The following is a 27,167-nucleotide window of genomic DNA, read 5'->3' on the forward strand; positions in this document are numbered from 1 at the left end:
TGATGTTTATTTTACATTAAGTGGGAAAAGTAGGCCTAAACTTAGAGAAATAGAAAAAGAATGGCATCAAACTGATCACTGGAGTTGTCTCTGGGAAGAGAAATAAAGGGGAATTTCCTCTTTCATCCTATATTTTTCTGTTGGCTTACAACAGAAATGGATTCTTGTATTATGCAAGTAACCTAAAAAAGAAGAGGTTACATTTTTTTAACTGAAGATCCGGTACGATTACAATCAATTTTTAAAAAGTGGAAAAAAACCCACAGTAATCAAACCATGTCTTAAAAATAGTAATATCTGGTTGCTAGGAGTATAAGGGTTGCTTTGTGACCTTTTCTTCCCCATATTTTGAATGTTTCTATAATAAGCATATATTACAATGCGGGGCATGGCAAAATTTTCATTTTCTTTTCAAGTTGCTTGAGCTGTTAGACCAAGCATTTGAGACTCTTGGAAGGTCTTAGAACATGGGAACAGCTCAGGTCCAAACCCCCGTGGTCGCCACCTACCATTTCTGTGCCGTCTCCCACATCTCTGGCCCAAAAGATGACATTTCTCATTCCTCATCTAGTTCAGTTCAACACCAGGCGAGACTTAGTGTTGGTGACCCAGACCCATTTCTCAAGACCTAATGACATGAAATACGGGGTGAGGTGAGGGCTAGGGCCATGCACCTCTTCCAGGACATCTTTCTTTCCACTTTAAAGACTTCCTTGCATCCTTAAGCAAAATCAGATTGTCACATCACACTCTCACTTATCCCAGATTGCACCCAGAATCAAACTTTGTGAATAATGTCAAGGAGACGGGTCATTGAGAAGCTCAGACAAAGCAAGGACAGGTCCCAGGGTCCATTCTGTCCTCCTTCCTGGCCCAGAATGATAGATGAAGTTACCAAATGAGGTTTTGCAAGGTTCCTCACACAGCCAGAAGCACTGAAGTGATGAGGTATCTCCATTTTATTCTCCGGAGAACTCTACAGCTTCCATGATTTTTCAGAGACTCACACCTCACAGATACTGCATTTATTTTCTATCAGTGATCCTTTAACCAAGGACATCCTGCTGAGGGCATTCAAGAGATAAAAGTCTCTTCATTCTAACGAATATCACTAGTGTATCTGCCCAGAGGGCCAGTTGTCAAGGAGATCCCAGCAGCTCACTTGCCTTCCTTTAATTCCCTCAGGGGCATTCCTCTTCCTAAATAAGTAAATTTAGCTACTTTAGCTCCTTCCTCCCTGGGTCCCAGAGTGCACCAGGTTGTATGTGTGTGGAGACGGTGGTGATGAAAAAAGAGAAACTCAGCCCTTGACACGTGGGAGCTGGCCTGGCAATGGTAGGAAGGCCTTGGTGTTCTCCTGTGGACCACAACTCCAGGACAGTGACATCAGGTAAGGCCACTGTGTGACCATGACAGCACGCCATGTGAACCGACAAAAGCAATGTCCAAACCGCACACACACAAATAAAGTGACCCAATATCCATTCATTGTAGCTCATATGAGTGACTGCTGCTTCTTTACCAGTTACAGCTTCAGCTTTGCTTCATTCTTCCAGCCTGATAGATAAGATTTATTAAGATTCCCTATCACAGAATTACCCCCTTCCCCTCTGCTTCCTGGCAGCACCCAGGCAAAGCCAGCCTCCTCGAACCTTTGCCAAATCTCATAAAATAAGCCTGAGTCTTACAAGTCCTTTCTATCATCCTCAGACAGAGCCCTCCCCTGCCCCTGTGGGTCCCTACGGTGAGCGCTCAGTCTTCTTGCAAAGAGCGATACACCCACCTTGTTCAACCACAGTGTAGTGGGTGGTCTTGGGGCTTGGGGGAGGTATTGACGGTAACCCGCAGTCTGAATGGGACATTAAAGAATCGAAAGGCCTGTAAAAATCATCACACCTTCATCAGCGTTTATGCCTGACAAGCTCCGGGAGCAGCTTCTGAAAGGCATGATTTGTTAATAAGCGACTTTCCATGTTGAGCTGGACTCTCAATCTGATAGCTGTTTTCTGTTGGCCTCCTTAACTAGTGACCTGAGGGTCAATGCATGAAGGCTGGGCACAGATGTCAGGATTCAAGGTCACTGGGATGTCCTGCCCCTCCCTTCCACTCAGCTCCTTCCAGCAGATGCCATTACCCATCCCCCGAGAGTATTCCCTCTTGTTCACTTCTCACCCCTTCTCCCTACCTCTGACCCACCTAGGTAGGTTGTCTCCCGTGCCCAGAAGTCATGCTAGAAGGAGGAAGGAGGGGGCACGAACACCACAGAACACTCACCATGTGCCAGGCGCTGAGCTCGGTGCTCACCTGTATGCATCCAATTTAACTCTCACATCAGCCCCACGGGGGGCAGGGGTACAATCCCCTGCTACTGTGGCTCAGAGCTTAGTAACTTGCCCAAAGCCAGTCAGCAAGTGGCACAGCTGCCTTATGTCCAAACCCTGCTCTTCCTGCTAAACAATCCTGCGTCCCACAGGAAATGTTAAATCATGTCCCTACCTATCCCCGGAACGAAGTGGGTCCTAACAGAAAGGAGGACCCAAGACCCCAGAGGGGTTGTCGTTTCCCTGTAGGTCACATGAGAATTTCAAGACCAGAATAGGAACAGAAAGTAAGTGGAGTAAGAGGGGATGGGGCAGAAAGTGTTAAAGTCTTATGCTAAAGCGAAGAAAACAAACAAACAAACAAAAAAGATATATTTGGTGGTTAAATCCATTTTGTATGTTGTCAGCCTACTTGAGGCTTTATAACTCTGTAATGTCACCTCTCTCTAAACCTACATCCTTCCCATAAGTGACAATTATATTTCAAAGTCCCCATCAATGCAGCAACATCACCTTCATAATGTGTTGCTCCCCGGGGAAAGTGCTCACATCCCAAATCCTCTTCCCTAAAAGCACTTGAATCTCAAGGGGTAATTACACTCAGTCTGTGAATTGTCCTGCTGTTATGTCCTGCAGGGCAGCTTGTCTTGGACCAAAGAAAACGTGCAGGGTAACTCAGCTATGAAGTCTCAAATTTGAGGCTACTGGAAGCCTGCATTGAAGGTGAAGACTGCCACCTAGTGGAAGAAGAGAGTAATGGTCAGCGTTCACTGAGGCAATTCGGACTTCCCTAAGTAGGATCTTAAAATCAGACTCTTCCGGCTGAAGGAAAGCTCAGAAATCATTAATTCATCAACCTGGCAAATATTTATTGAGCATATACTATGTTGCAGGCGCATTTATGAGTAAGTAAGATACATCACTGAACAAAATACACAAGAGTCTCTGTCCTGTGAGAATTCCATTCTACCAGAGCAAAACTGACAATAAACCAATTTTCAGCAAGACTGACAATAAAGATAATGAATGTTATAGAGTATACTAGAAATTTATAAATTCTATGAAGAAAAGGAAAAATAGAATGGGATAAGGATGTCAGAGGTTATGGGGGAGGAGGTGTCTGGTTTTGGCATTAAACAAGGAGGATAGTAGATGACCTTTCAGCAAAGAATTGAAGGAAGCAAAGAACTTAGTCATACAGACATCCAAGCGAACAGCGTTCTGGGCAGAAGGAACAACCTTCCCAACAGCCCGAGTGCTTGGTGTGTTCAAGAAACAGTAGAGAAGCCAGTGTGGCTAGAGCAGAGTGAGCAAGGTGGGCAGTAGATAGAAATGAGGTCAGAAAGGTGATGTTGCCCCACTGAGCAGAGTTTCATAAGCTTCTACTCACTGAAGAGCCATAGAGGATACTGAGCACAAAAGGTACATGATATCACTTAAGTTTCAAAAGATTTCTCTGACTGCTTTGTTGAATATAGTCTGAAAGAGGGAACAGGCACAACTATAAAAGATAAATATGATTACATTAAAATCTTCTTTAAGACAAAGGACCCAATAAATAAATTCAAGAGTCAAACCACAGATTGGGAGAACATATTTGCAATCCACATAACTGACAAAAAATTAGAATCCTGAACGTATAAAGAAGAAAAACAATTCAATACAAAAAAAGACAAAAGACAAAAATAGGCATTTTGCAGAAGAAACCAGAATACCAATAAATGCATTTTAAAAATGATCAATTATGTTAGTAATCAGGGAAACAAAAATTAGAGCCACAAAGAGATGAGCAAAATTGTTTGACAATTCCAAGTGCTGGTGAGGATGTACAGTAACAAGTAAATTCACACTGCTTTTGTGAAAGGAAATTGATACCACAAATTTGGAGACCTGTTTGGCCATATGTAATGTGACAGACACTGTTGCTTCCCAACCCAAATAGATATTCCTCACCCTTCTTCCCTACTGGCAAAGCATGTCTCCTATCATAGTGATTCCAAATATCAAATACTCACTTTGCAAGCCTCCTCTACAGTTTGGGCAGCCATGTGAGCCAATTCTGGCTAATGAGATTCATGGGGAAGCACAGAGGCAGTTGAGGAAGGGCTTCTGGGAAAGATGCTATTTTCTGATAAAGAGACTTGCAAGGAGGGCACTCTTGCCCATCCTCCCGCTCTCTGTTCCTGGGTATCACTCTCTAAGGACATAATGCCTGGAACTGCAGATGCCATCTTGTGACAAGAAGCCCAAGGATGAAAGCCACCCTAGGGAGATGGAGGAGTGAAAGGTCCTGGGCCATCAGTGAGCTGCTGAACCTACCCAAGGACCACCCCACTTCTGATAGCTTGTTATGTGTATATATAAAAAATCTCTTGCTTTAAACCTCTTACAGTTGAGTATTCTTTTACTTGCAGCCAAAAGCATCTTAATTGGTACACCCATTGTTATGGGCTAAATTGTGTCCCCTAAAAGATGTTGAAGTCCTAACTCCCAGTCCCTCAGAATGTGGCCTTATTTGGAAATAAGATCTTTGCAGAAGATCAAATTAAGGTGAGAGTAAGGGTGACCCTTAATCCAATATGACCAGGGTCCTTAGAAAAGGAGGAAACTTGGACCCAGAGACAGACACACACAGAAGGAAGAACACGTGAAGACATAGAGAGAACATCATCTGCTAGGCAAGGAATGCCCAAGGCTTCTAGAAATGAGAGAGTCAGGTAACAGAGTCTTCCTCACAGCCCTCAGAAAAAGCCAACACTTCTGACACCTTGATTTCAGACTTCTGGCCTCCAGAACTGTGAGACAATAAATTCCCACTGTTTAAGCTGCCCAGTTTGTGGTACTTTGTTGTGGCAGCTCTAGCAAATTAATACACCCAGTAAAGGTGAAAATGACATACTCTATGAATTAGAATTATGAATTCTGCCTCTAGGTAAACATCTTAGAAAAAAATCACAAGCACAAATAGATATGTATGTTTTAGCATTGTTTATGTCAGCAAAAACTGAGAATAAGGGAGTCTATTAATAAGTAGGATACGGTCATTCAGCAGGGTACTATACAGCAGTTAAAATTAATGAACTAGTGCTCATATAGCAGCATGAATAAATCTCTAAAATAATGTAATCAAAATCACCAAAACATATTGGTAAGTGGAAAAAGCAAAGTTTATTCTACAGGGCAAAAACACAAAATAAATACAAATTAAAATTAAAATTCAGTAGCATCTTCCCTTATCAGATTGGCAAAAATCAGAAAATTTGAAAACATCCTGTGTAGTGAATGTATGAGGAAATAAACTCTCATTGCCTCATGAAGAGAATTGCCTCATAAAGAGAAATCTGGCTACGTTTTCAAAATGTAAAATGGCATACTTTTTGACTTAGTGATTTTGCTTCTAGGATTCTATCTTACTTCTCCAAGTATTTTATTGCAGCATGGTTTGAAATATATTGCAAAAGTTTTAAAACAACCTAAACGTCCATCAGTACAAGTCTAGAATATGGTAAATCTATACAGTGGAATATTATTAGAATGAGACAGAACTACACTGATAATCAAGATAAACTGCTAAGTGAAAAAAAAGTGAGACAGAGAAGAGAGGATGTGTATAGAAAAATAGAATATATGAATATACGCTTATACAGTCAGAGAACATTTCTAGAAAGATACAAGTGAAACAAAGTATTTGCCTCTGAGAAAGAAGAAAAGAAAATTGAGGGGAGATGTATTCTGATTTTTATCTATAGCATGTTATTTCTTTTAAAACTAGGGAATAAAAGATCTGACAGAAATATGACAAAAGTTGTATTGTCTGTTAATTCTGCACAATGTGTAAATGGCTAGTTGTAACATTGTTCCATGAATATTTCAGTGCATTTAACATTTTCATAATTTAACACGTTTAATTTTTTCAAAGAAAAGAATGGAGAGGAGATATGAACTGGGGAATAAGGAATATTGAAGAAGGAGAAAGTGGTCCCTTGAATAGGAAGAATGAAGAAAACTAGACCTGTCAAATACAAAAAGTACAATTTTTAGCTGTAAAGGGAAATGTTCATAACCTTGGTTTCCAAAGTACCTTTTAAAATTTTTACCAAGAAGTATTAAAACATGAAATCAGATCCCCAAAATGCGATTAATTGTCTTTCATCTAAGTCTCACATATTCTTTTGTAGTTTTAAATCTCTCCCAGTTTCAACTGTATGTCTTCCGTCTTTCTTTACTCTTAAAGAATCCCCAAGGAGATTTCATTACTGCTCTAGACAACTTAATTCATAAACAGATGTTTACTCCTAGAAACCAAGATAATGCAGGAAGCAATTTTATTATGAATTTCACAATATTTACACCATGAGATACCAAAACCAGAAATGACTTTATAACATTGGCTTATTAGTCATAATAAGAGAAAACAAACCTTTGAATTATATCAAGACAAATATGGACCATGGCCAAGTAACTGTGTTGGGGGAATTGTTAATATCTCTTCAAATCAAGCTTTACTAATTGCTTCAAAACATCCAAAGACTAAAGATATAGGCAGCTTTCTGCTATGTGGATATGTCATGTTTGATACAGCAGGTAAGAAGTGGAGAACTAAATTTAGCAATTCTTGAAATGCCTCATTGTAGAAGAAATTTGAATTATGTCTATAAAACTAATAAGCTGAAGCCATTCATTTAAGCAGGTATATAGCTTTCTCTTGTGAAGCTCCTTACTTTTTTTTTTTTAAATGTGGTATGCCCCACTATTTAGAATTCCACTTGGGGGGGTAAGTGATTTTGTATTCTTCGCTATATTTTAAAAGTATTTTTCCAAGTATTCTAAAATGGGCATGTTTTACTTTTATAATTAGAAAAAAATGTCATTGGAAGAAAAAAGAATGTCATTCTCATGCTCAATTTATTCTTCAAGTTTCTGACCTCAGTTTTCACTTTCTTTTTTGTCTTTAATAACAAGATTCTCATCATCCCCCCACTTCCAGAGCAGGTATTTACTAGTGATATTTTTTTGAAAAAGATGAGTCCCTATTCCCCACTCATATCAACTATGAAAACTCGTGAATATAATCAATCCTTCCCTTCCAAGCCCTTAGTCTTTGAAACACACACACACACACACACACACACACAAACACACAGGAAAACAATTCTTGATTCATCTCTCATTCAGTTTCCTGTTTTGTTCTCACCATCTTGCATCTGTTCTTTCCACCACAGCTCATTTAAAGAAAATATTGTCCTGGTTGTTTTCTAACCTGATCTAGGTCTAAGTCAAGAAATAGATGTTTAACGGCAAGAAAAAATGCACAACCACTTCTAAATTCATTTATTGCGAAAAATCTCTTAACTGACCAGTATTTAACTGAACCACTTTCTGTTCTCTCTGTACAAGTTGCCTATCTTCTACATAATTAATAGGCTACTTCTAGTATCCCCAAGAACTTTCATTTTCACTCACTTGGTTGTTTATTTACCTATTCTTGAATATGTTTATGCTTGTTTTTGCTTTAATTATATGCTTTCATTAAATTGTTCATAAATAAATTGGATAAGTGGAAAAAGAAAAAAACATGTTTTCTATGAAAACTAAGTTGAATTTTTTGGGTAAAAATGACCAAGGTGAGTCACTTTTAAAATGTTGCTGAATTTTATATTGGTAGGACAATTGTCAAAGACCTTAGGAAACTGTAGAAATCTAGAAACATTCTTTTTTATATATATATAAATTTATTTATTTTATTTTTGGCTGTGTTGGGTCTTCATTGTCACATGCAAGCTTTCTCTAGTTGGTCCTTCTCTAGTTGCTGCGAGCGGGGGCTACTCTTCGTTGTGGTGCGCGGGCTTCTTATCACGGTGGCTTCCCTTGTTGAGGAGCAAGGGCTCTAGGCGCACGGGCTTCAGTAGCTGTGGCACGTGGGCTTAGTAGTTGTGGCTCGTGGGCTCTAGAGCGCAGGCTCAGTAGTTGTGGTACACGGGCTTAGTTGCTCTCCAGCATGTGGGATCTTCCCGGACCAGGGCTCGAACCCATGTCTGCTGCCCTGGTAGGCAGATTCCTAACCACTGCAATACCAGGGAAGCCCAGGAAGCATTCTTTACTTAGACAACTTCTCAGTGGACTTTAAAGAAGCTGGTTCTCAAGCCCCAATTTCTTCCATCTTGAATCTCTCCTTATCCATCCAACCAGCACACTATTTCTGCTCTCCTTTCCAGCAAGACCCCTGGCGAGAGCTGTCTATGTACAGTCTCCAATTCCTCTCTTCCCATCTTTTTCTTGAATCCATTCCAGGCAGGCTTTCACCATGACCACTCTTCTAAAACTGATCTTGTCAAAGTCATCAATCCATTGGTCAATTTTCAGTTTTCATCTTACTTAACCAGTCAGAATCACTTGAATAAGACAATTAACACTTCCTCCTTATGAAACATCTGCTTGAATTTCTATGCACAGTTGACTTCCACATTTATATCTCCAGCCCAGACCTCTCCCTAGTACCCTAGACTCATAGAAACCAGCTTCCTATTCAATATCTGCACTTGAATGACAATGGACATTGCAAAACTAATATGTACAAAGCCAAACCGGTGGTTCCTTTCCCAACTTGCTTCATCCCTGTCTTTCCCTTTCTGACAAATGGAAATTCATTTTTCTGGTAACTCAGCCCACAAATCTTGGAGTTTTTGTTGTTTCTTCTTTTTCTCTAACATCCCATACACTAGTCCATAGGAAATCACATGAAATCTACTTTCAAAATGTATCCAGAGTATTTCTCCTTCTCATCACCATCCATCACTATCCAAGTCGCAATCACCTCTCACCTGAACTGCTACAAGAACTCTAAATGGCCTCCATGCTTCTATCCTTGCCCCACTACCATCTATTTTCAACCCCGCAGCCAGAAGGATCCCTTAAATAAGGTGTCAGACAGTGGTACATGCTCTACACATCACTATTCATCACTAGTGGATATATACTATATCCTAAGGACAAAAAGAACCATAAAGACATTTAGACATTTTGTTAGTAATAATAATAATAATAATAATACATACCTATAATTATTTGTATATATGAAAGCGAATACATAATTATATTAATGTTATTAGGAACCAAGCTTTTTAGTGTCAGAGAAAAGAGATACAAACGTAAAATTTAGGAATTCCCTGATGCGTCTCAGGGCTCATCCCCTGGGATCGCGGGTGTTTGGAGGCGGAACTGATCTCAGGCACACAGATGAAAATCGCGGCTCCCCTGCCCGCCTTTGGCAGCCTGAGAAGCAACTTTTTACTTCCCAGCTTATTCTGCTTTATGTACAACTTCGAAAAATGAGTTTTCCGGGTGAAACCAAGCCCTGAGAACGGAAGTCAAGAAAGCGGTTCACTATGGGGAGAGATTAGAAGCTAGGTGGGAGAGGGCCCGAGGAACCTTCCGGAAAGGTTCCGTAGACTGATGTGGGTGGTGTTTCTAGGGTCTGAACGGATTCATTAAGCAGAAGTGCTTTACCGTGTGTTTTATCTTTAAAAAAATTTTAAGTTGTTACAGCTTTGTTTTGCTTTGTTATTGGATTCTGTGGTCACATTCATTTCAGGGCTACAAAAAGAATCGGGATGCTGTTTTATAGTAATGAATGAAACTAATTTCAGTGATCGGGCCCTTCAGACACCATCCTCCCACCACAGGCTCCGCAAGCCACTTCACCAGCTGTCTGTAACTGGCCGGGGCACTTTTGGGTCAGAGATGGCGAACGCAAACCCCATGAAATGTAGGAAACGCCAGCAACTCCCCGGCTTCCCGGCCGAGTGGGGCTGCGGTCCCACATGGGGCCGGGGGCCGGGCGTCTCTGGCAGGTGTCCGCCAGTTGAGCGGAAGGGCCAAGGAGTGGCGCGCTCGCCCCCGCCCGCCCGCACCTCTGGGGACTGGCGCGCGGAGTCGCGAGCCCGGGCTCCCTACTCAGCACTGCCCCGCGGGCTCTCAGCTGCCTCGCAACACTCGATGCTTTGTTTCAGGCAATCCAGACGGCTACTAGGCGGAGCGCCCTGGGCGGCTGTGCGCGGCTGTGCCCGGCCACCACCGCGCGCGGTGCCCCGCCATGCGCCGCAGACGCCAACCCACCTGAGCGCCGGCTGCACCAGCTGCGTGTAGTTGTAGCATCGCTCCAGGACGATTTCTTGAAAATGGGCAGTGCTGCCCGTCCCGTTCCACTTCATGAGCTGGGACGAGTGGCGCCGCATCCGGATTCCGACCACCACCGCGATGACCCCCGCCGCCAGAAGACATAGAAACATGCAGAGACAGATCTTGGCTTTCTTGGGTCTGGGGTCGGCCATGGGGTCCAACGCGGGTCGCCCGGGCGAAGTTCGAGAAGAGGCTGCTGGAGGCTGGGCAGGCAGGGAGGAGAGAGCTGGCCCGGTTCTGAAACTGCACTTCCCCTTTATCTCTCACTTGCCTTTCCTCCGCTTCCTTTCCCACCCCTATCCCCTCCTTCAAAGTTCTTCGATCGCGGTCGCTCGACCAACAAGGATTTCAAGGTCTTAAAAAGCCTTCAGCACCTACTACAGCCGCTCACTTCCCGACTCCTGAGCAGACAGCCACCACCTTGACCTTACTTGGCAGGCGCTCAAAGAACAGCGGGAGTGCAGCCTTGTACTCCTCAGCTGGCTCCCTTGATCAAGCCGCACTTCACACTTTACCCACACCTGCTTCCTGGACAGCGTCAAGGCGACTGTCTGCCTCCGCACCTGTGTACGTGCAATGCCTTCTGCCCGCAAAGGAAGGCTCTACCTCTACTTATAATGTTGAGGAAGACATGCTCAGCCCCCTGTAAAGGCTCTACTTAAGCCTTATGCCTTCTCTCCATCGGCATCAGATTAAGCTATGGGTTCAAACTGAGCTCTGGCTGGGTGATTTGGGGTAAGTTACCTGACGTCTGTGTGCTTCAGATGTAAAGTGGACACCATAGCAGTACTCACTTCATGGGGTTGTTAGGAGGATTAAATGAGCTCATATTTAGGAAGTGTTTAGCCTGGCACGTGGTGAGCACTCACTAAGTGTTAGCTATTCCTACCTGCTCCCTGAGGCTGCGGAGGGGATGCAGTTTTGTAATCCATGAGGTGTTGCTGGGAAGTGTCTGGCATGCAGTAAGTACTCAAAGTAGTGGTTCAATAAATAATCCAGTAGCTTTTCCCAGATGCCCCCTGCATCTCCTCTCTCAGGGTTTCCTCGCACTAGGAGCATCTGTGACATTTCAGCAGAGACCTAGGGCAAGTGGAAGATCAAGCCAAGAGACTTCTTGGGGCAAACAGTTTCCAGACAGAGGGGAGAGCAGGTGCAAATACCCTGAGGCAGAAAAGCCCTTGGCCTGTTCCAGGAGCAGCAAGCATGCCATTGGAGCTGGGATGCAAGAGTGAGCGAGGCAGAGCAGGAGAGAAGTTCAGAGAGTAGGAGGAGGCCAGGTCACCCATGGCCCTGTAGGACAAGATAGGACTTCTTGGACTGTGAATTTTATTTTTAACCTATTCAAGGTCACTGAGTGACTTGATCAGGCATGACATTTCAAAGGCTCAATCTGGCTTCTGCATTGAGGATAAAATGTGGGAAAGCAAGGATAGAAAGATGGAGACCAGTTATGATGACTTTAACCAGGAGAGTAGTAATAAGAGCAACAAAGAAAAAAGGAAGTTGGATTCTTGATGTAGTTTGAAAGCATAAGCAATGGCATTTACCGATGAGTTGGATGTGGGATTTACCAGAAAGAGAGGGGCCTAAGATGATGTCAGGAATTTTGGCTTGAGTAACTGACCAGAGAAAGGACAGCATTGCCATGTATAGCAAAGAGAGAATTAGGGGTGAAATAGATTTGGTTTGGGGGAAAAGGCATGAAGCAAGAATTTGGTTTTGGAGGTGTTAAGTTTGAGATGCCTATTAGATCCCCAAGAGGAGACACTGAGTAGCTAGTTGGGTATAAGTATCTGGTATTCAGGCAAGAGGTCAGCCCTGGAGACATAAATAAGGGAGCCTTTCACATATAGTTAGTTTTTAAAGCCAAGAGGATAAATGAGATCATGTAGAGAGTGTCTGCGGACACAGAAGGAAAGGGTTCCACCATGGGGCATGTGTGTAGAGAGGTCAGAAAGATGAGGAGAGCTCCTGCAAGGAGAACTGGGCAGAGCGACCCCTGACACCAGAGGGAGGGCCACTTGGGAGTTACTGGTGCAGTTGGCAAGAGCAGTTTTAGAGGAATGTCAAGGACAAAGCCAGATGCGAGTAGGTTGATGAGAGTATGTGAGAAGAGAAGGTGGCTTCAGTACGTTGGTTGAGTTTTTTTGGAAGAGCCTTTTTTGTCGAAAGGAACTGAGGACATGATATTGAGCAGAGACCTGTATAATGTGTTTGTAGGATGACAGTATAACCCAGTGAACAGGCAACTGATAATGCAGGAGAGGGGAAATTGCTGGAGCAGAAAAGCTCACGTGTAGGTGAGAGGAATCCCAGGCATGAGCTGGTGTGGCAGGTGCTCCACCCTCAAGGAAGGAAGGTAGAGGACATGGCTTTACGGGAGGAGGGCTGGTGGATTTGCTGACAGCGACGACGCGTGGACAGTCGCTTCTGACTGCTTCTCAGTGAATAGAGAAAGTCACCTGCTGAAAGTGGGTGGGGCCAGTGCAGCTCAGGAGACCAGGAGGGAGGATGGGGTGGGGACATCAGTGGTTCCCAGGGTGTTGTTAAGGGGTCAGGAATCTAAAAAGAGGCCAGTCAGCGAGGGTTTCCTTCTTTTAAGCCACGCTTTGTGAAGATGTAGCTTTTGAAACCTAACTCTGGATACTTTACCCACACCAACTCCCCGCTTGCTCTAGACACAGAAAACAGGCATGGTAGCCTCCAGCCTCCAGGGGCACCTCGACCCCCAGCCCCTATGGCACTCCAGTCCTGGGGCCCTTCTCTCTGTCTCCAACCAACCCAAGCTCTTCCCTGATGCTGGGCCTTCACAGATGCCATTACCTCCGCAACTCGTCCCCACCCCTACCCAACCCCTGCTGATCTCCTTCAATGTCACTTCCTCAGAAAGCCTTTCCTGACCCCATTGAGCTCCCAAACTGAGTTAGGTCTCCAAGTTGTACACTTTCCTAGCAGAAGAACACAGATGCCAGTGGATCTCCTGGGACAATACAGAACCCAAAAGCTCTGGTGTGGATCACCCAGACCAGAGAATTTCTTCAATGTGTCCTTTCCAACTAGACCAGGGTTTGCTTGAGACTAGGTCTGCAGGAATTAAGACATCGAAAACAAAACTTATGGTTACCAAAGGGGAAAGGGAGGGGGGAGAGATAAATTAGGAGTATGGGATTAACAGATACATACTGTTACAGATTAACAGATACATACTTACGTATATATAAAATAGATGAGCAATGAGGATTAACCATTAACACAAGGAACAATATTCAATACCTTGTAATAACCTATAATGGAAAATAATCTGAAAGAAATACATATACATAACCGAATCACTTTGCTATACACCTGATACTAACACAAAATTGTAAATCAACTGTATTTCAATAAAAAAAAAAAGCCTCAACATATTTCCCAAAGTGGAAATTTAATTGCCCATATTCTTCAACCATAATGTTATAGCAATAGAAATAATGATCAAAAAGTTAATTTTATAAAAAGAAAAAAAGAACACAGTCTCTCTGATCAGGTAGACCTGAGCGATCCCTGCCACATGGGCAAGTAACAAAACTTCTCTGAAGGACAAGTTCCTCTTCTATAGAGTCGGCTTAAAAATATCTGCGGGCATCACTGAATTATTTTGAGCATTGAATCAGGTAACATATAGAGAGAATAGCTGAGTGACCCCTTAGCAAGTATTCAACAAAGAAGCACTAATAATGGGGGAGCTGCGTGCGGACAGGAAGGATGGCGGTGAGTCAGAGTAGATATTCGGACGGCTTTGGAGAGACAGTGACACTAGATGAGTCTGTGGAAGGGCAAGGAAGGTTTGCAAAAGGGGGAGAGACATGGAAACAGAGCTGTAGGGTGAACTGGGGGCAGACGCTGGGATGTCTGGGGCACCAGAGGAGTGACCACCCCCAGGCCACACACCTGGTTAGTGGAAGTGCTGGTCCTAGAATGTGGGTTTCAAGCTCTTTTTTTCCTTGGTCAGATTCATTAGTCATTTTTTTTTTAAATTTATTTATTTATGGCTGTGTTGGGTCTTCGTTTCTGTGTGAGGGCTTTCTCCAGTTGTGGCAAGCGGGGGCCACTGTTCATCGCAGTGCGCGGGCCTCTCACTATCGCGGCCTCTCTTGTTGCGGAGCACAGGCTCCAGACGCGCAGGCTCAGTAGTTGTGGCTCACGGGCCCAGCCGCTCCGCGGCACGTGGGATCTTCCCAGACCAGGGCTCGAACCCGTGTTCCCTGCATTGGCAGGCAGACTCCCAACCACTGCGCCACCAGGGAAGCCCCATTAGTCATTTTTAAATCATGCAAGTAATACAATCACATTTTAAAAATTGGAAATAGAGAAAAGAAGAACATTGCCTCTACTCCCATTCCAAAACCCTAACCCAACTACCATTAGCATTTTGGTATTTCTCCTTCCAGCCTTTTTTACTAATCTCTGACAGCTTTAAAAGTAGTTATAATATATAATATTATATATATATATATATATATATATTTATTTATTTATTTATTTATTTAAATTTCTTCTCTTTCCTCCTCACTGTGCAAATGTGGTCCCTGCCAGGCCATATATCCTTTCCCAAAACACTAAGCCCAGGCTCAAATCCCAACTCTCCATTCCTAGGTAGCTCTTTGAGCTGCGCATCGCATCTTATCCGGTACTCTCCCAGTGTTCAGCTGGCTGTAAGAACCTGGGAGTGTACGCATAAAGCAAAGAGCAGCCAACTTCCGCGCGGTACAGCCTCTAGAAAAGGGGCTTCCTCCTCTCCCCACGCCTCTCACCACAAGCCCAGCTCCACAAGAGCCCATGTTTTGTCCTAGCACCAGGACAATGCCTAGTATGCAGTTGGCACTCAAGCAATGCATGCAAAATGAACAACTCCCTCTCCATCAGATTCACCAGCTAAAACCCACCCATCAGTGGGCATCTGTTGTTCATCTGAGAAGTAAAGTGCAGTGTTGAAGGGAGGGGAGAGGAGAGGCTATGATTAATTACATAATTCTTCTTTTTCCTCCTTCAGTAATAATTACCAACATCAATTAGTGTCGAATACTTTGTGTACAATAGCCTACAGTATTGTCATCATGTAAATATTTTATTATTCCCATATTGCAGATGAGGAATCGGAGCCTTAGAAAGGTAAGCAATTTGGCCAAAGTTAGTTAAGCAAGAAGGGTTTTGAACCGAGACAATCTCATTTCAAGCCTGTCCTACCAACCCTACCTCTACGTCCTTAGGCGGCAGATAGTTAATGGGTTCTCACTCTGTGCTGGCCCAGAGTTGACAGACTCAACTTGTTCTCACAGAGGATTTGTGGTCCAGCGTGAGAACTTCTGGAAGCATGTTCTTGGGCATGCATCCATGGCGGCCATGAGGCTCTGAGCATCTCCGGGAAGCTCAGGGTGGACTTGTTTTCCTAGGAAGGCGTTTGTCTCCCTAACGTGTTTTCAAGTCAGAAGAAGGGTGAATAGATGCTGAATATCAAAAACAGAAACGCCCACTCATTGATGTCAAACACAGCACAGCCTGTCATCTGGGTTTTTTTTCTTCTCGTAGTCTTGCGAAAAGGAAAGCTGCATGATTTCTCCTCCCATATCTTGAAACATAACAAGGCCACGTCGTTCACTCTTTATTCTGTATTTTCAATGAAACGGATTTAATAGGACTTGGCAGAATGCCTTGGATTGCTTTTAATTCACTTGAGCTGTCTGCTCTTCTTGTAGTGCCCTGGCTGGCTTGTTATGATAAATCAATACAGCCACTTCCTCAGTTAGGGCTAACCTTAGCCTAACAGATTCGGCAGCTTCTCAGCTCTCCCCACACTCCACCTCCTTCATCTCGTTCCTTGCTGTTTCCTGAACTTTCAGATGACAGCTTACACACCCCATGTCTAGAGTCTTTTACAAGCTCTCACATTCCTGTCATGAGTTTCCATATGCACCCTATACTTCCTGGTTGTTTTTTCTGTTCATTTGTTTGTTTTTGGTCAGTTTCCTCATTCCTCTTGCCCTACACTAGACTTTAATTCGAAGCAGTCTTTTTCTCAGGTATGATCCCAATGACTAGCAAGTCTCTGAGGCCTAGTAGACACTACAAAACTGCGTGTTGATGAATATCACACTTCAATGCAAATCTTTCTTCGTTCATTCATATATTCATCCATTCATGCATTAAATATTCACCGAGCACCTACTATGTTCCATGAACTGTTTCATTTTTTTTACCTCTTTTCCCCAGTTTTATTGAGAAATAATTGACATACATCACTGTATACATTGAAGGCATTTCCATGAACTGTTTGAGGTACTGGGTATACAGCAGTTTAAAAAATTCAATCCTTATGGAACTTGTATTCTAACGGGAGGGGGCAGACATATAATGGACAAAATCTGTAAGTAAACCATAAGGCATGTGAAGTAAAGATGAGAGCTAGGAAACAAAATAATCAGGGAATGAGATAAGGACAAGGGAGGTGGGAGGAAGGATTGCAACATTGGAATGATGACTAAGGAAAGTCTCACTGAGAAGATGACATTTGAGTAAGGATCTGAAGAAGGTGGGGTAGCCACATGATATGGGGGGAAACAGGGTCCCAGCAGAGGGAAGAAAAGAGCAAGGTCAGATAAGAGGTGCCAGATGCAGAGAGAGCAAGATGGGAGGAAGTGGGAGAAGAGGCTGGAGATGTGATGGCATGTGTGTGGGGTAGGGGGGTAGATGGACACTCGCGGTGCAGAAGAGTGACATTATCTGACTTGGTTTTATCAGGCTTACTCTGGCTGCTTGTTGAGAATAAACTAAAGTGGGTGAGAGCAGAAGCAGGGAGAACGTTTAGGAGGCTATGGTGCCATAATCCAGACGGGAGATGATGGTGGCTTGAACCAGGTTGACTTCAGCGGATGTTGGTTGAATTGTGGATATATTTTGAAGGCAGAACTGAGAATTGTTTATGGAGTAAAGAGATGAAGAGAGGGACTTTCTTGGCAGTCCAGTGGTTAAGACTCTGCACTTCCACTGCAGGGGTTACAGGTTTGATCCCTGGTCAGGGAACTAAGATCCCACATGCCGTGCAGTGCAGCCGAAAAAAAAAAAGAGAGAGAGAGAAAAAGAGAGAGGTCAAAGACAACTCCAAGGATTCTTGGCTTGAGCAGCAGGAAGGCTGGAGATGTCATTCACTGAGCTGCAGAAGACAATGAAAGAAGAATTCATTTGGAGAGTGTTAAATTTGAGATGCCCGTCACATGCCCAAGTGAAAACATCGAGGAGACAAACATCATGCCAGGCTTTACAAATATTAACCCATTCAATCCCCATAACAATCCATGAGATAGGGAGCATTCTTGGCCCCATTTTACAGGGGAAGACTGAGACTCAGAAAGAATGAGTGACTTACCCAAGGTCACCAAGCCAGGGGGTAGTGGAACTGGGCAACTGGGATTCAAACCCAAGCCATGGGGTGCAGAATGCATGCTCTTCTACACCATACTGCCTCTTAGCTGAGAAAACACACAAACACACACACACACACACACACACATCTCTCATTCCAATCACTTAAGAAAATCCTTGCCATTAGCTCTGAACTGATCACTGTGGCCAGGGCCTGGCATGCTCTTATTAGACTAGGTCTGAATCTCCTGCTGCCTGAACTGGGGGGGTAGAGCCCCCCATGAGGGGAAGTTCTCCACAGGACAATCAGGATATCATCCCCAGAAGAAGGGTGAATAGATGCTGAATTTCAAAGACAACAGGAAAGCACACTCATTGGTGTCAAATTTAGCCCACTCATAGCAACTTGGGCAAAGTTTATACATTAGTCATTCCGCATATGCATTTCAAACCACCCAGAACACCCCAAAAGTCATGCCAAAATTTTCTCAACGGATTTTCTTATAAGATGTTTACTTGATTCCCTGGGACACTTGTGCTTTCCATTCTTATATTCCAACACAGAGAGGCTAAAGGTCAAATATCTCAGCTGGGAGGAGGAACACATTCTTGAATATCTAAGAGGCAACTGTGAAATGATGTTTTCTCAATCTAGCATTTTTCAGAGCAGGCTAAAAACAAAATAAACAAAACACCCAAAAGAAAGCACCAAATAGAATTCATTGAAAGTAAGGGTACTGAAAATCATTCACTGATTTTCTAATTTTGTTTTGTTTTGTTTTAATAAACGAGTCTTTAGAGCCGTTTTAGATTCACAGCAAAACTGAGCAGAGAAGAATGAATTCCCATATACCGCCTTCTCCCACACATCCACTGTCTTGCCCACCCTCAACCTCCACCACCAGTGTGACACATTTGTTACAATCCAGAAACCTACATTGACACATTATAATCACCCAAAGGCCATTGTTTACATTAAGATTGATCCTTGGTGTTGTATACTGAACAGGTTTTGACAAATACATGACATGTAACCACCATCATAGTATCATACAGAATAATTTCACTGCTCTAAAAATCCTCTGTGCTCCCCTATTCATCATTCCTTTCCCCCTAACCTCTGGCAACCACTTATCTTTTTACTGTCTCCATAGTTTTCTCTTCTCCATAATGCCATATAGTTGGAATCATACAGCTTATAGCCTTTTCAGATTATTATTTTTTTTTTCCACTTAATAACCTCCATTTAAGTTTCCTCCATGTCTTCTCATGGCTTGATAGCTCATTTGCTTTTAGCACTGAATAATATTCCATTGTCCGGATGTACCACAGTTTATTTTTCCATTCCACTACTGAAGAACATCTTGGTTGTTTTGTTTTCTGAGACTAAATTTATTTCAACCTAATAAATTGTAAAATTGTGATTATTTTACTTAATAATTAGTAGTCTAAGCAAAGTTCAAATTTATCTTTTAGAAAGATATCCCTTCTTGAAAAGTAACAGCTCTACAAATAATTTTTTTTATAATATCAACTTTGTGCTCATATGTAATTTTCTAAATTAAGAAGACTACAGAGACAAAAATAAAATTACTCATAACTTCACTCAGAAATAAATATCATTAATATTAACAATTTGTTGTTATGTATATGTATACATATATATATATATATATATATATATATATATATGATTTTCCTAACATTTATACCCTAGGATTTTAACACAGATACTTTACCCTCTTTAAAAATTCTTCAGGGAATTCCCTGACGGTCCAGTGGTGAGGACTCTGCACTCTCACTGCCAAGGGCGTGGGTTCGATCCCTGGTCAGGGAACTAAGATCCCCTCAAGCCGCGCAGTGTGGCCACAAAATTAAAAATAATAAAAATAAAACCAAAAATTCTTCATAAGTAGTATTTCTAATAATGCATAGTCTTCCATAGTATTGTCCCACCATAGTTTATTTGATCATTATCTCAGTTTCAACTATTTCCAATCTTTTGCTATGCTATGATAAAAAAAAGTCCTCTGGGCACATCTCTTAAGATTTTCTTACAATAACTTCTGGAATTTGAATAAAATATTATTCTTGATGTTAGAAGATAAAGGACAAAAATCCGAAGAACTGGGAATTACAACATATTTTAAACATATAATCATTAAAACTGGTTGGAAGAAATTTTCCCATATCAAGGTATGAGGAAGTCATTCTGGCTTATACACGATTTAACTTAAACTTTATGCTAACTAGAACAGCCTGTTTTGTGGCCTATTATAACATACATTTTACATTTGCTTTAACCATTAAAGAAAAGAATGCATTTAAAAATCAAAATGGAATAACTGTGGTCCAGGCATCCAAAATGAAGCCTGGTGGCCACTGTGGTTTCAGACACAGTCCTGCAACACTGAGAACTGAATTTTCTGAACTGAATCAGACTCAAGGACACCACCAACTATTCTCAAAACAACGTCTGCTGCCAGCTGCCAACTGCCAATTTATGATCTCAAGGTCTCCCCTTGTAACTATGCAACCATTTCAGACCCCAACCAATCCTTACTTATCAAGCATCCTTACTTCTTGCCAGCTCCAATTATGATTCTTGACAAATGACATGTAATTTGAGGGGGGGGGTTGCCTTTATAAGACTCCCCCATTTTGCAGTCCAATGGAACACAATTCAACTACTTCTTGAGCCTGAGTCTCCTGGGCTATAGTCCTCAGTTTGGCTCAGATAAGACTCTTTTCTATTCCTATTATAGATTGTTTATTGCTTATTTCCATAGACATTGTTTGATATAGTCTGCTGCTTATCAGAAAAACTCACTTGGAGTCTACTTTGGTACCAAGCATGGGCCCCTTGTGAGCACCCCTGCCCCTCCTACCCCCAGCTTCACATCACTCTTCAGGTGCTTCAGTGAGGTTTTCCTGATATCTGGATCTCCTTGTATTGGGTAATGTTCCAAAACTTTTATTTGAGCTATTATCTTAAGACTTGGAGTCTTAAGGGGGTACCAGTATATTTCCTAGGTGAAAGGGACCTAGGGGGAATTTCCTAAGCAGAGGACCTAGAGGGGAGTTCCTAGCAGGGGACCTCAGAGGAAGTTCTTAGGCAGAGGACGTAAAGGGAATTTCTAAGCAAGGAACCTAGAGGACATTTCTAGGCAGGAAAGACCTAGAGGGAACTTTGGAGTGAACTGAGTTGGCTAATCCTTTTTAATGTGGCTTAAAATTGGAAGGATTTGTACTTTACAGCAAAATGAAACTGAAAGAAAATGGAAAATTGTGTTTCTAAAGCCTACCATCTCCCAGCCACCCACTGGAACTCCAGATGAATTCATGTACAATTGAGATGGACCCAATACTTGTAAGTACAATAATTCTCTCACCCTGAAATGGCCAAGATGGGGCTCTTTTGATATTCCCAAACTGGTTTTTGTGTATGCAGTTAGAGAAAGTTAGCTTGATAAAACAGTTTTTCAAACTTCTCACCCTGAGAGAACAAAACTATTCCTAGGAGAAAGATTAAAGCTGTAACTCTTTCATCATGTCCTTGAAATGTAAACACATCCCACACTGCCTGAGACTATGGCTTTGACTCAATTAGTAGAACCTAAAACTAAAAGAAAAAAAAGGCGGGGGTGGGGGGAGGCCTTTGAAAACTCAAGCAAGTAAACTTATTCTTACTATTATTTATGAGCAAATGAGTTTTATATTGTAAAGCATGATTCATGACTAAGTTTTAAAATGAAAACTATGTGATCTCTATGTCTATCTAGATGTCTGTATGTAGGTTACAAATATATGTTTCTACCTCTGGATGGTAAAAGAGCTGTATTTGATTGAATTAAAAACAAGTGCTTACGAATTAAATATTTCTAAACGTAACATGAAGTAGCCTAATTTTTTTTAAGGATCACAAGATGAGAAGAAGCCGACAGCAGTAGTAGACAGCTGTAACCCAAGAATCTGGGCCAGGCCTGTAAGATCCCTCCTACCAGTTCAGTTGAACTGTTTACCAAATGTTTGTCTCCCTATCAAAATTGAAAGCTATTGTTTTACTTCTAGCTAACTCTTGCCCCAATATACAGGATGGAAAGAAAATTCTTTAGTAACGTTGTCACAAAGTATAGCTACTGAGGGCAGTCTAACCAATTGTTGGATCTGTCATCAAATTCCCAGGTCAATACAAGACTGATATAAGCCTCTCATAATACCTGTCACCAAATTTTCAGGTCTTCCTAATGTTACCATGCACCTAGACCGACCTCCCTAACCTTTCAGGTTCAAATTTTTCAACAGATTAATATGTCCAGTCCTTGTCTGATACCATCCTCAATCCTTAGAGACCAAGCACAATAATCCCAGACTACTTTGTTCTTTCCCTTACTTAAACTGAAAAAAGTCTTAAAGAGTAAAACATGAGTAAATTATGCCAGCAACTCCCACATGTTAAATACCACACAAATGACTTTTGGAAAGCTTGCAAGAGAAATGACCCATGGTTTGATGTTGTGTTGACAAAACTTCCAATAAGAGCACTTTGGGAGGGGTCACTGCACTTCCCCAGATTTTGTCTTCACATGTGATACTGAAATTGACACACTTTCCCAAGGATGGGCACATAAATGTCTTCACAGCTGGAAAATAGAAGGTTTATTTTTATTGGGTTTATGTTATGCATTGTCTGTATATAAGGAAACAGATTAACCTCCTTTTTCTCTTCATTACAGAGTCAAGAGATCCATGTTAGCAGGACACCAAGATACCTGGTGGCAAAGTCTTTTGGGAATCTTGGTTCCTAGTGCAGGAGTATGTGTAAAGAAAAATATGATTAGAAATCTATCATCACCATTGGTCAAATAGCCAAGAAGACTGCAAAAAGCATTGCAGCACAACAGACATGCCTAAACTCCTTAGCCCAAGTAATATTAGATAACAGGGTTGCCTTAGATTCTATGCTGGCTAAACAAGCAGTTGTTTGTGCTATTGCTCATACTACTTGTTGCATTTGTATCCATACCTCTGGAGCAGTTGAAATTCACCTAGAAAAAATTTCCCAAAAGATAAAATGGTTACAAGATGTAAGACAAACTGACCCTTTAAATGAGCTGTTCAGTTAGCTCCCCTCAGGAATAGACAATTTTTTCTGCTTTGCTTTATAGATGATTGTCATTGTCATAGTATGTATTACTATCTTTTCCTAGCTATTAAACTACTTATGACATGTATCACTGCTTGCTTTAAGTCTTCTGCTAAAAGTACAGGTACAATCATATATATATTGAGCAGACTGTACATATGTTTTTGTGTATATGATGCAGACAAAATATATACAGTTGTATATATACACACACATATATATAAATGCATAGTTTATAATTAAGTCTGAAAACGATTCACAAAAAAGAAAATGGTCTATAAACACTAAAGTTAATGTCACAAAAATTTACTTGTTCATTCATGTTCACACTTCAAAACTATGCATTGAACCTACTCTATGCACCTGGCTGTGGACTATATTCTAAGAATATAAAGACTTTAAAGCCAAGGTGTCTGCCCTGTACAGGTCTATATTCTATTCTGGAGAAAGAATTCTTATTAACTAAGGATAATTGATTGTTATGCACATCATGATACAAGCTCATTGACAGAAGTGTAGTAGCAGGAGTGAGTGAATAGTGAATAAACTAAAATTAGAATTTCACTAGGTCCTCATTCATAAATTATTTTATCATATTTTACATACAGTCCTAGAGCTTGGTTTTCCAGCTACCATCTATGAACAGCCTAAAGGTAAGAGTAAAGAAACTACCTCCGTTTTTTTTTTAGCACTTTAATGTGTGCCTGTATTATCCCATACGTGCATTATTATATGCAGTATTATCTCATTTAAATTTCACACTCAGTTAATTGCTTTTCCTTTTAGAATGATAGGGTGGCACACTGGACACCAAAAAAAAGCTCTTGCTCAGAATTACACAAGCCAGAGTGGAATTTCAAAATCTCATTTTTTTTCAGTGGGTTTGTCTTAATTTTTCCCAGTTTTATTGAGATATAATTGGCATACATCACTGTATACATTTAAGGTGTACAGTATAATGGTTTGACTTACATATATTACAGAATGACTGCCACAATAAGTTTAGTTAGCTTCCATCATCTCATATAGATACAAAAAAAAGAGAGAGAAAGCAAAAAGAGAAAAAAAAATTTCCTCGTGATGAGAACTCTTAGGAGTTTCATGTATATCATACAGCAGTGCTAACTATTGTCATCATGCTGTACATTACATCCCTAGTATAGTTGACACTTGAACAATGTGGAGGTTAGGGATCAACTGCCATGTAGTCAAAAAACCACATACTGCTATCTCTGAAGTAAAACAAATGAACTGATAAAAGACTCACCCAATGGCAGGAAGCTGAAATAGTTTGGATAGAATCAGCACTCAACCCTGGTTCTTTCTATTCTCCATACTGCGGTCTCTGAACACAAATTTTCCCCATACGTAGTTAATTTAAAGATCTGTAAAATGAAAATATAGGTACTATATTTATTGAAAAAAATCTGCATATAAGTGGACCCTCACAGTTCAAACCCGTGCTGTTCAAGGGTCAACTGTACTTATTTACCTTGTAACTGGAATTTTGTACCTTTTGACCACCTTTCTCCAATTCCCTCTCCCCCCAAACCCTGCCTCTAGTAACCATAAATCTAATCTCTTTTTCTATGAGTTTATTATTTTTGTTTTTAGATTCCACATACAAGTGAAATCATTTTAAATTGGATTATTTGATTTTTTTTTTGCTGTTGAGTTGTATGACTTATTTATACATTTTAGATATTAACCCCTTATCAGATATATGGTTTGCCAATATTTTTTCCCATTCCATAGGGTTTTTTGTCACTTTGTTGATTGATTCTTTTGCTGTGCAGAAGCTTTTTAGTTTGATGTAGCTGCATTTGCTTATTTTTGTTGTTGTTGCTTGTGCTTTAGGTACTATACCCAAAATATCGTTGCCAAGACACATGTCAAGGAGCCCTTTTCCTACGTTTTCTTCTAGGCGCTTCATGGTTTCAGGTCTTACACTTAAGTTTTTAATCTATTTTGAGTTAATTTTTGTGAGTAGTGTAAGATAGGGGTCTTTTTTTTCAGTAAGAAAGAAAGAGAGTGAGACAGAGAGACAGAAAGAGAGGAGGGAAGGAAGGAAGGAAGGAAGGATGGAAGGAAGGGAAAGAAGAAAGAAACTGTATGCCATATTTAATGTTCAAACAAAAATATTTTACGCATGCTTACTACATAAGGAAAACTTATGTCTTCATCAGACAACTATTAATTCATTTTTTCAATTTGCTTAATTAATACCTGTGTTGCGTCTACCATATGCCAGCACTACTATATCAGCAGTGAACAAACCAGATGAAAATCCCTGCCCAGCCAATGTTCATAGCAGCATTATCATAATAACCAAAAAGTAGAAACAACCCAAATGTCCATCAACTAATGAATGTATAAACAAAATGTGATGTACCTGATGCTGAAAACTTGGTCTCTGTGCACTGGTGCCAAATCGAATCTTGGAGACAAAGTTTGGGTGAAGGAGAAAAGAATACCTTTATTGCTTTGCCAGGCAAAGGGGGACACCGAAGACTCGTGCCCCTCAAAATTGTGTGTCCCAACCCGGGAGGATTTGGTGAGGAGTTTTATAGCAGTTGTTCAAGGGTGGGGTTGCTGATAAGGATTAGGGTGTGTGCAGGGTGTGCACTCCTTTAATCTGGCCTCAGGTGGTCTTCTCTGGAATGAAGGATGCTAACATTTTCCATTTGTTGAGGGTTTTAGTTCTGTAAAGAGCTCAAAGATATTGTTATGTGTATCCCTTGAGGCGGAACCAGGACCCTGCCCCAAGGCTGCACTATTGTTTCCTGGCCGCTCCTCCCTTATCTCTGCATCCCCTCCCTTCCCTGGTTAGCAACTGTTTGGACCTGCCCTATGAGCTCCGGGAAGGTCATGGAGGCTGAAGGCTGTTCCCTACAAACAAGAAATGGGGGACACAGAAAGGCTTCTATGCCCAGGAGTCCCACAGTGTCCTGTTCGGTTTCATACCCATGCAATGGGATAATGTTCAGCCATAAAAAGGAATGAAGTACTAACACATGCTGTAACATTGTTGAACCCTGAAAACATTATGCTAAGTGAAAAAAGCCAGTCACAAAAGACCATATATTGTATAATTCCATTTATATGAAACGTCCAGAACAAGCAAATCTATAGAAACAGAAAGTAGATTAGTGGTTGTGTTACCAAACGCCAGTTTGTGTGCCCCACGCTCAGTGAGGCCAAACAAACCAAAACGTCAGAGTTTGGAGGAGAAAAAGGTTTATTGCAGGGCCAAGCAAGGTGAAAAGTTGGCTCGTGCTCAAATAACCTGAACTCTCTGATGGTTTTCAGGGAGAAGTTTTTATAGACAAAATTTGGGGTGAGGGCTGCAGGGTAGTGACTTTTCTTCTGATTGGTTGGTGGGGAGGTAACAGGGTGGTGGTCCAGGAATCTTGTGCTCAGCCTGAAGTAACCATCCTCCACCTGGGTGGGGGCCTTGTTTCCAGCAGAAGAACTCAAAGGTATTGTTAGACACATTCCTTGAGGAGGAACCAGGACCCTGCCCCAAGGTTGTACTATTTTTTCCTGACTGTTCCTCCCTTGTTTCTGCATTCCTTCCCTTCCCTGATTAGCAACTATTTGAATCTGCCCTTTGGAACTCAGGGAAGGTCAAGGAGGCTGAATGAAGCCTATTTCCTACAAACAAGAGACAGGGGACATGGAAAGGATTTGTACCAGGGAGGGCCCCGCAGGGTCGTGCTTCATTTCGGTTGCTTAGGGTTGGATTGTAGGGGCGATGGGGAGTGACTGCCAATGGGTATGAGGTTTCTTTTGGGGCTGATAAAAATGTTCTAAACTTAGATTGTGAGGTTGCTGCAAAACTGTGAATATACTAAAACTATACATTGAATTGTATACTTTAGAAGGATTAATTTTATGATATGTGAATTATATCTCAATAAAACTGTTTAAAAAAAAACCTGCCCCCCATGGTATTTACATTCTCTAGTGCAGCTTCCTCCCATTGCTCCTGGATCTGATATGAAGCCAGCCCATTTCATACCTCATGGTCCAGGTTTCAGTTCCTTTGTGCAGAAATCTGGGCAGTAAGCTCTCTACTGGACCAGTGGTGTAATCTGGATATTATTCCTGGTTCTTTCTTAATT

The 27,167-nt window shown here is 41.6% G+C and overlaps 1 protein-coding gene and 1 long non-coding RNA gene across 2 annotated transcripts in view; one reads left to right on the forward strand and one right to left on the reverse strand.

The window, feature by feature from the left end:
* CD38 (CD38 molecule) overlaps nucleotides 1-10,669 on the reverse strand; it is a 34,337-nt gene extending 23,668 nt beyond the window's left edge. Inside the window, exon 1 of the mRNA XM_036852070.1 lies at nucleotides 10,437-10,669. Coding sequence (XP_036707965.1) covers nucleotides 10,437-10,651 — 215 coding nt within the window. The 5' untranslated portion in view covers nucleotides 10,652-10,669. The remainder of the gene's footprint in view (nucleotides 1-10,436) is intronic.
* A 476-nt stretch (nucleotides 10,670-11,145) lies between these two features.
* LOC118895219 lies at nucleotides 11,146-23,124 on the forward strand. Its single transcript, XR_005019905.1, has 3 exons — nucleotides 11,146-11,234; nucleotides 21,156-21,267; nucleotides 22,634-23,124. It is a non-coding gene; the product is annotated as an uncharacterized LOC118895219 (long non-coding RNA).
* Nucleotides 23,125-27,167: the final 4,043 nt, after the last annotated feature.

This window comes from Balaenoptera musculus, chromosome 5 (genome assembly GCF_009873245.2).
Source record: "Balaenoptera musculus isolate JJ_BM4_2016_0621 chromosome 5, mBalMus1.pri.v3, whole genome shotgun sequence".
Classification (NCBI taxonomy): domain Eukaryota; kingdom Metazoa; phylum Chordata; class Mammalia; order Artiodactyla; family Balaenopteridae; genus Balaenoptera; species Balaenoptera musculus.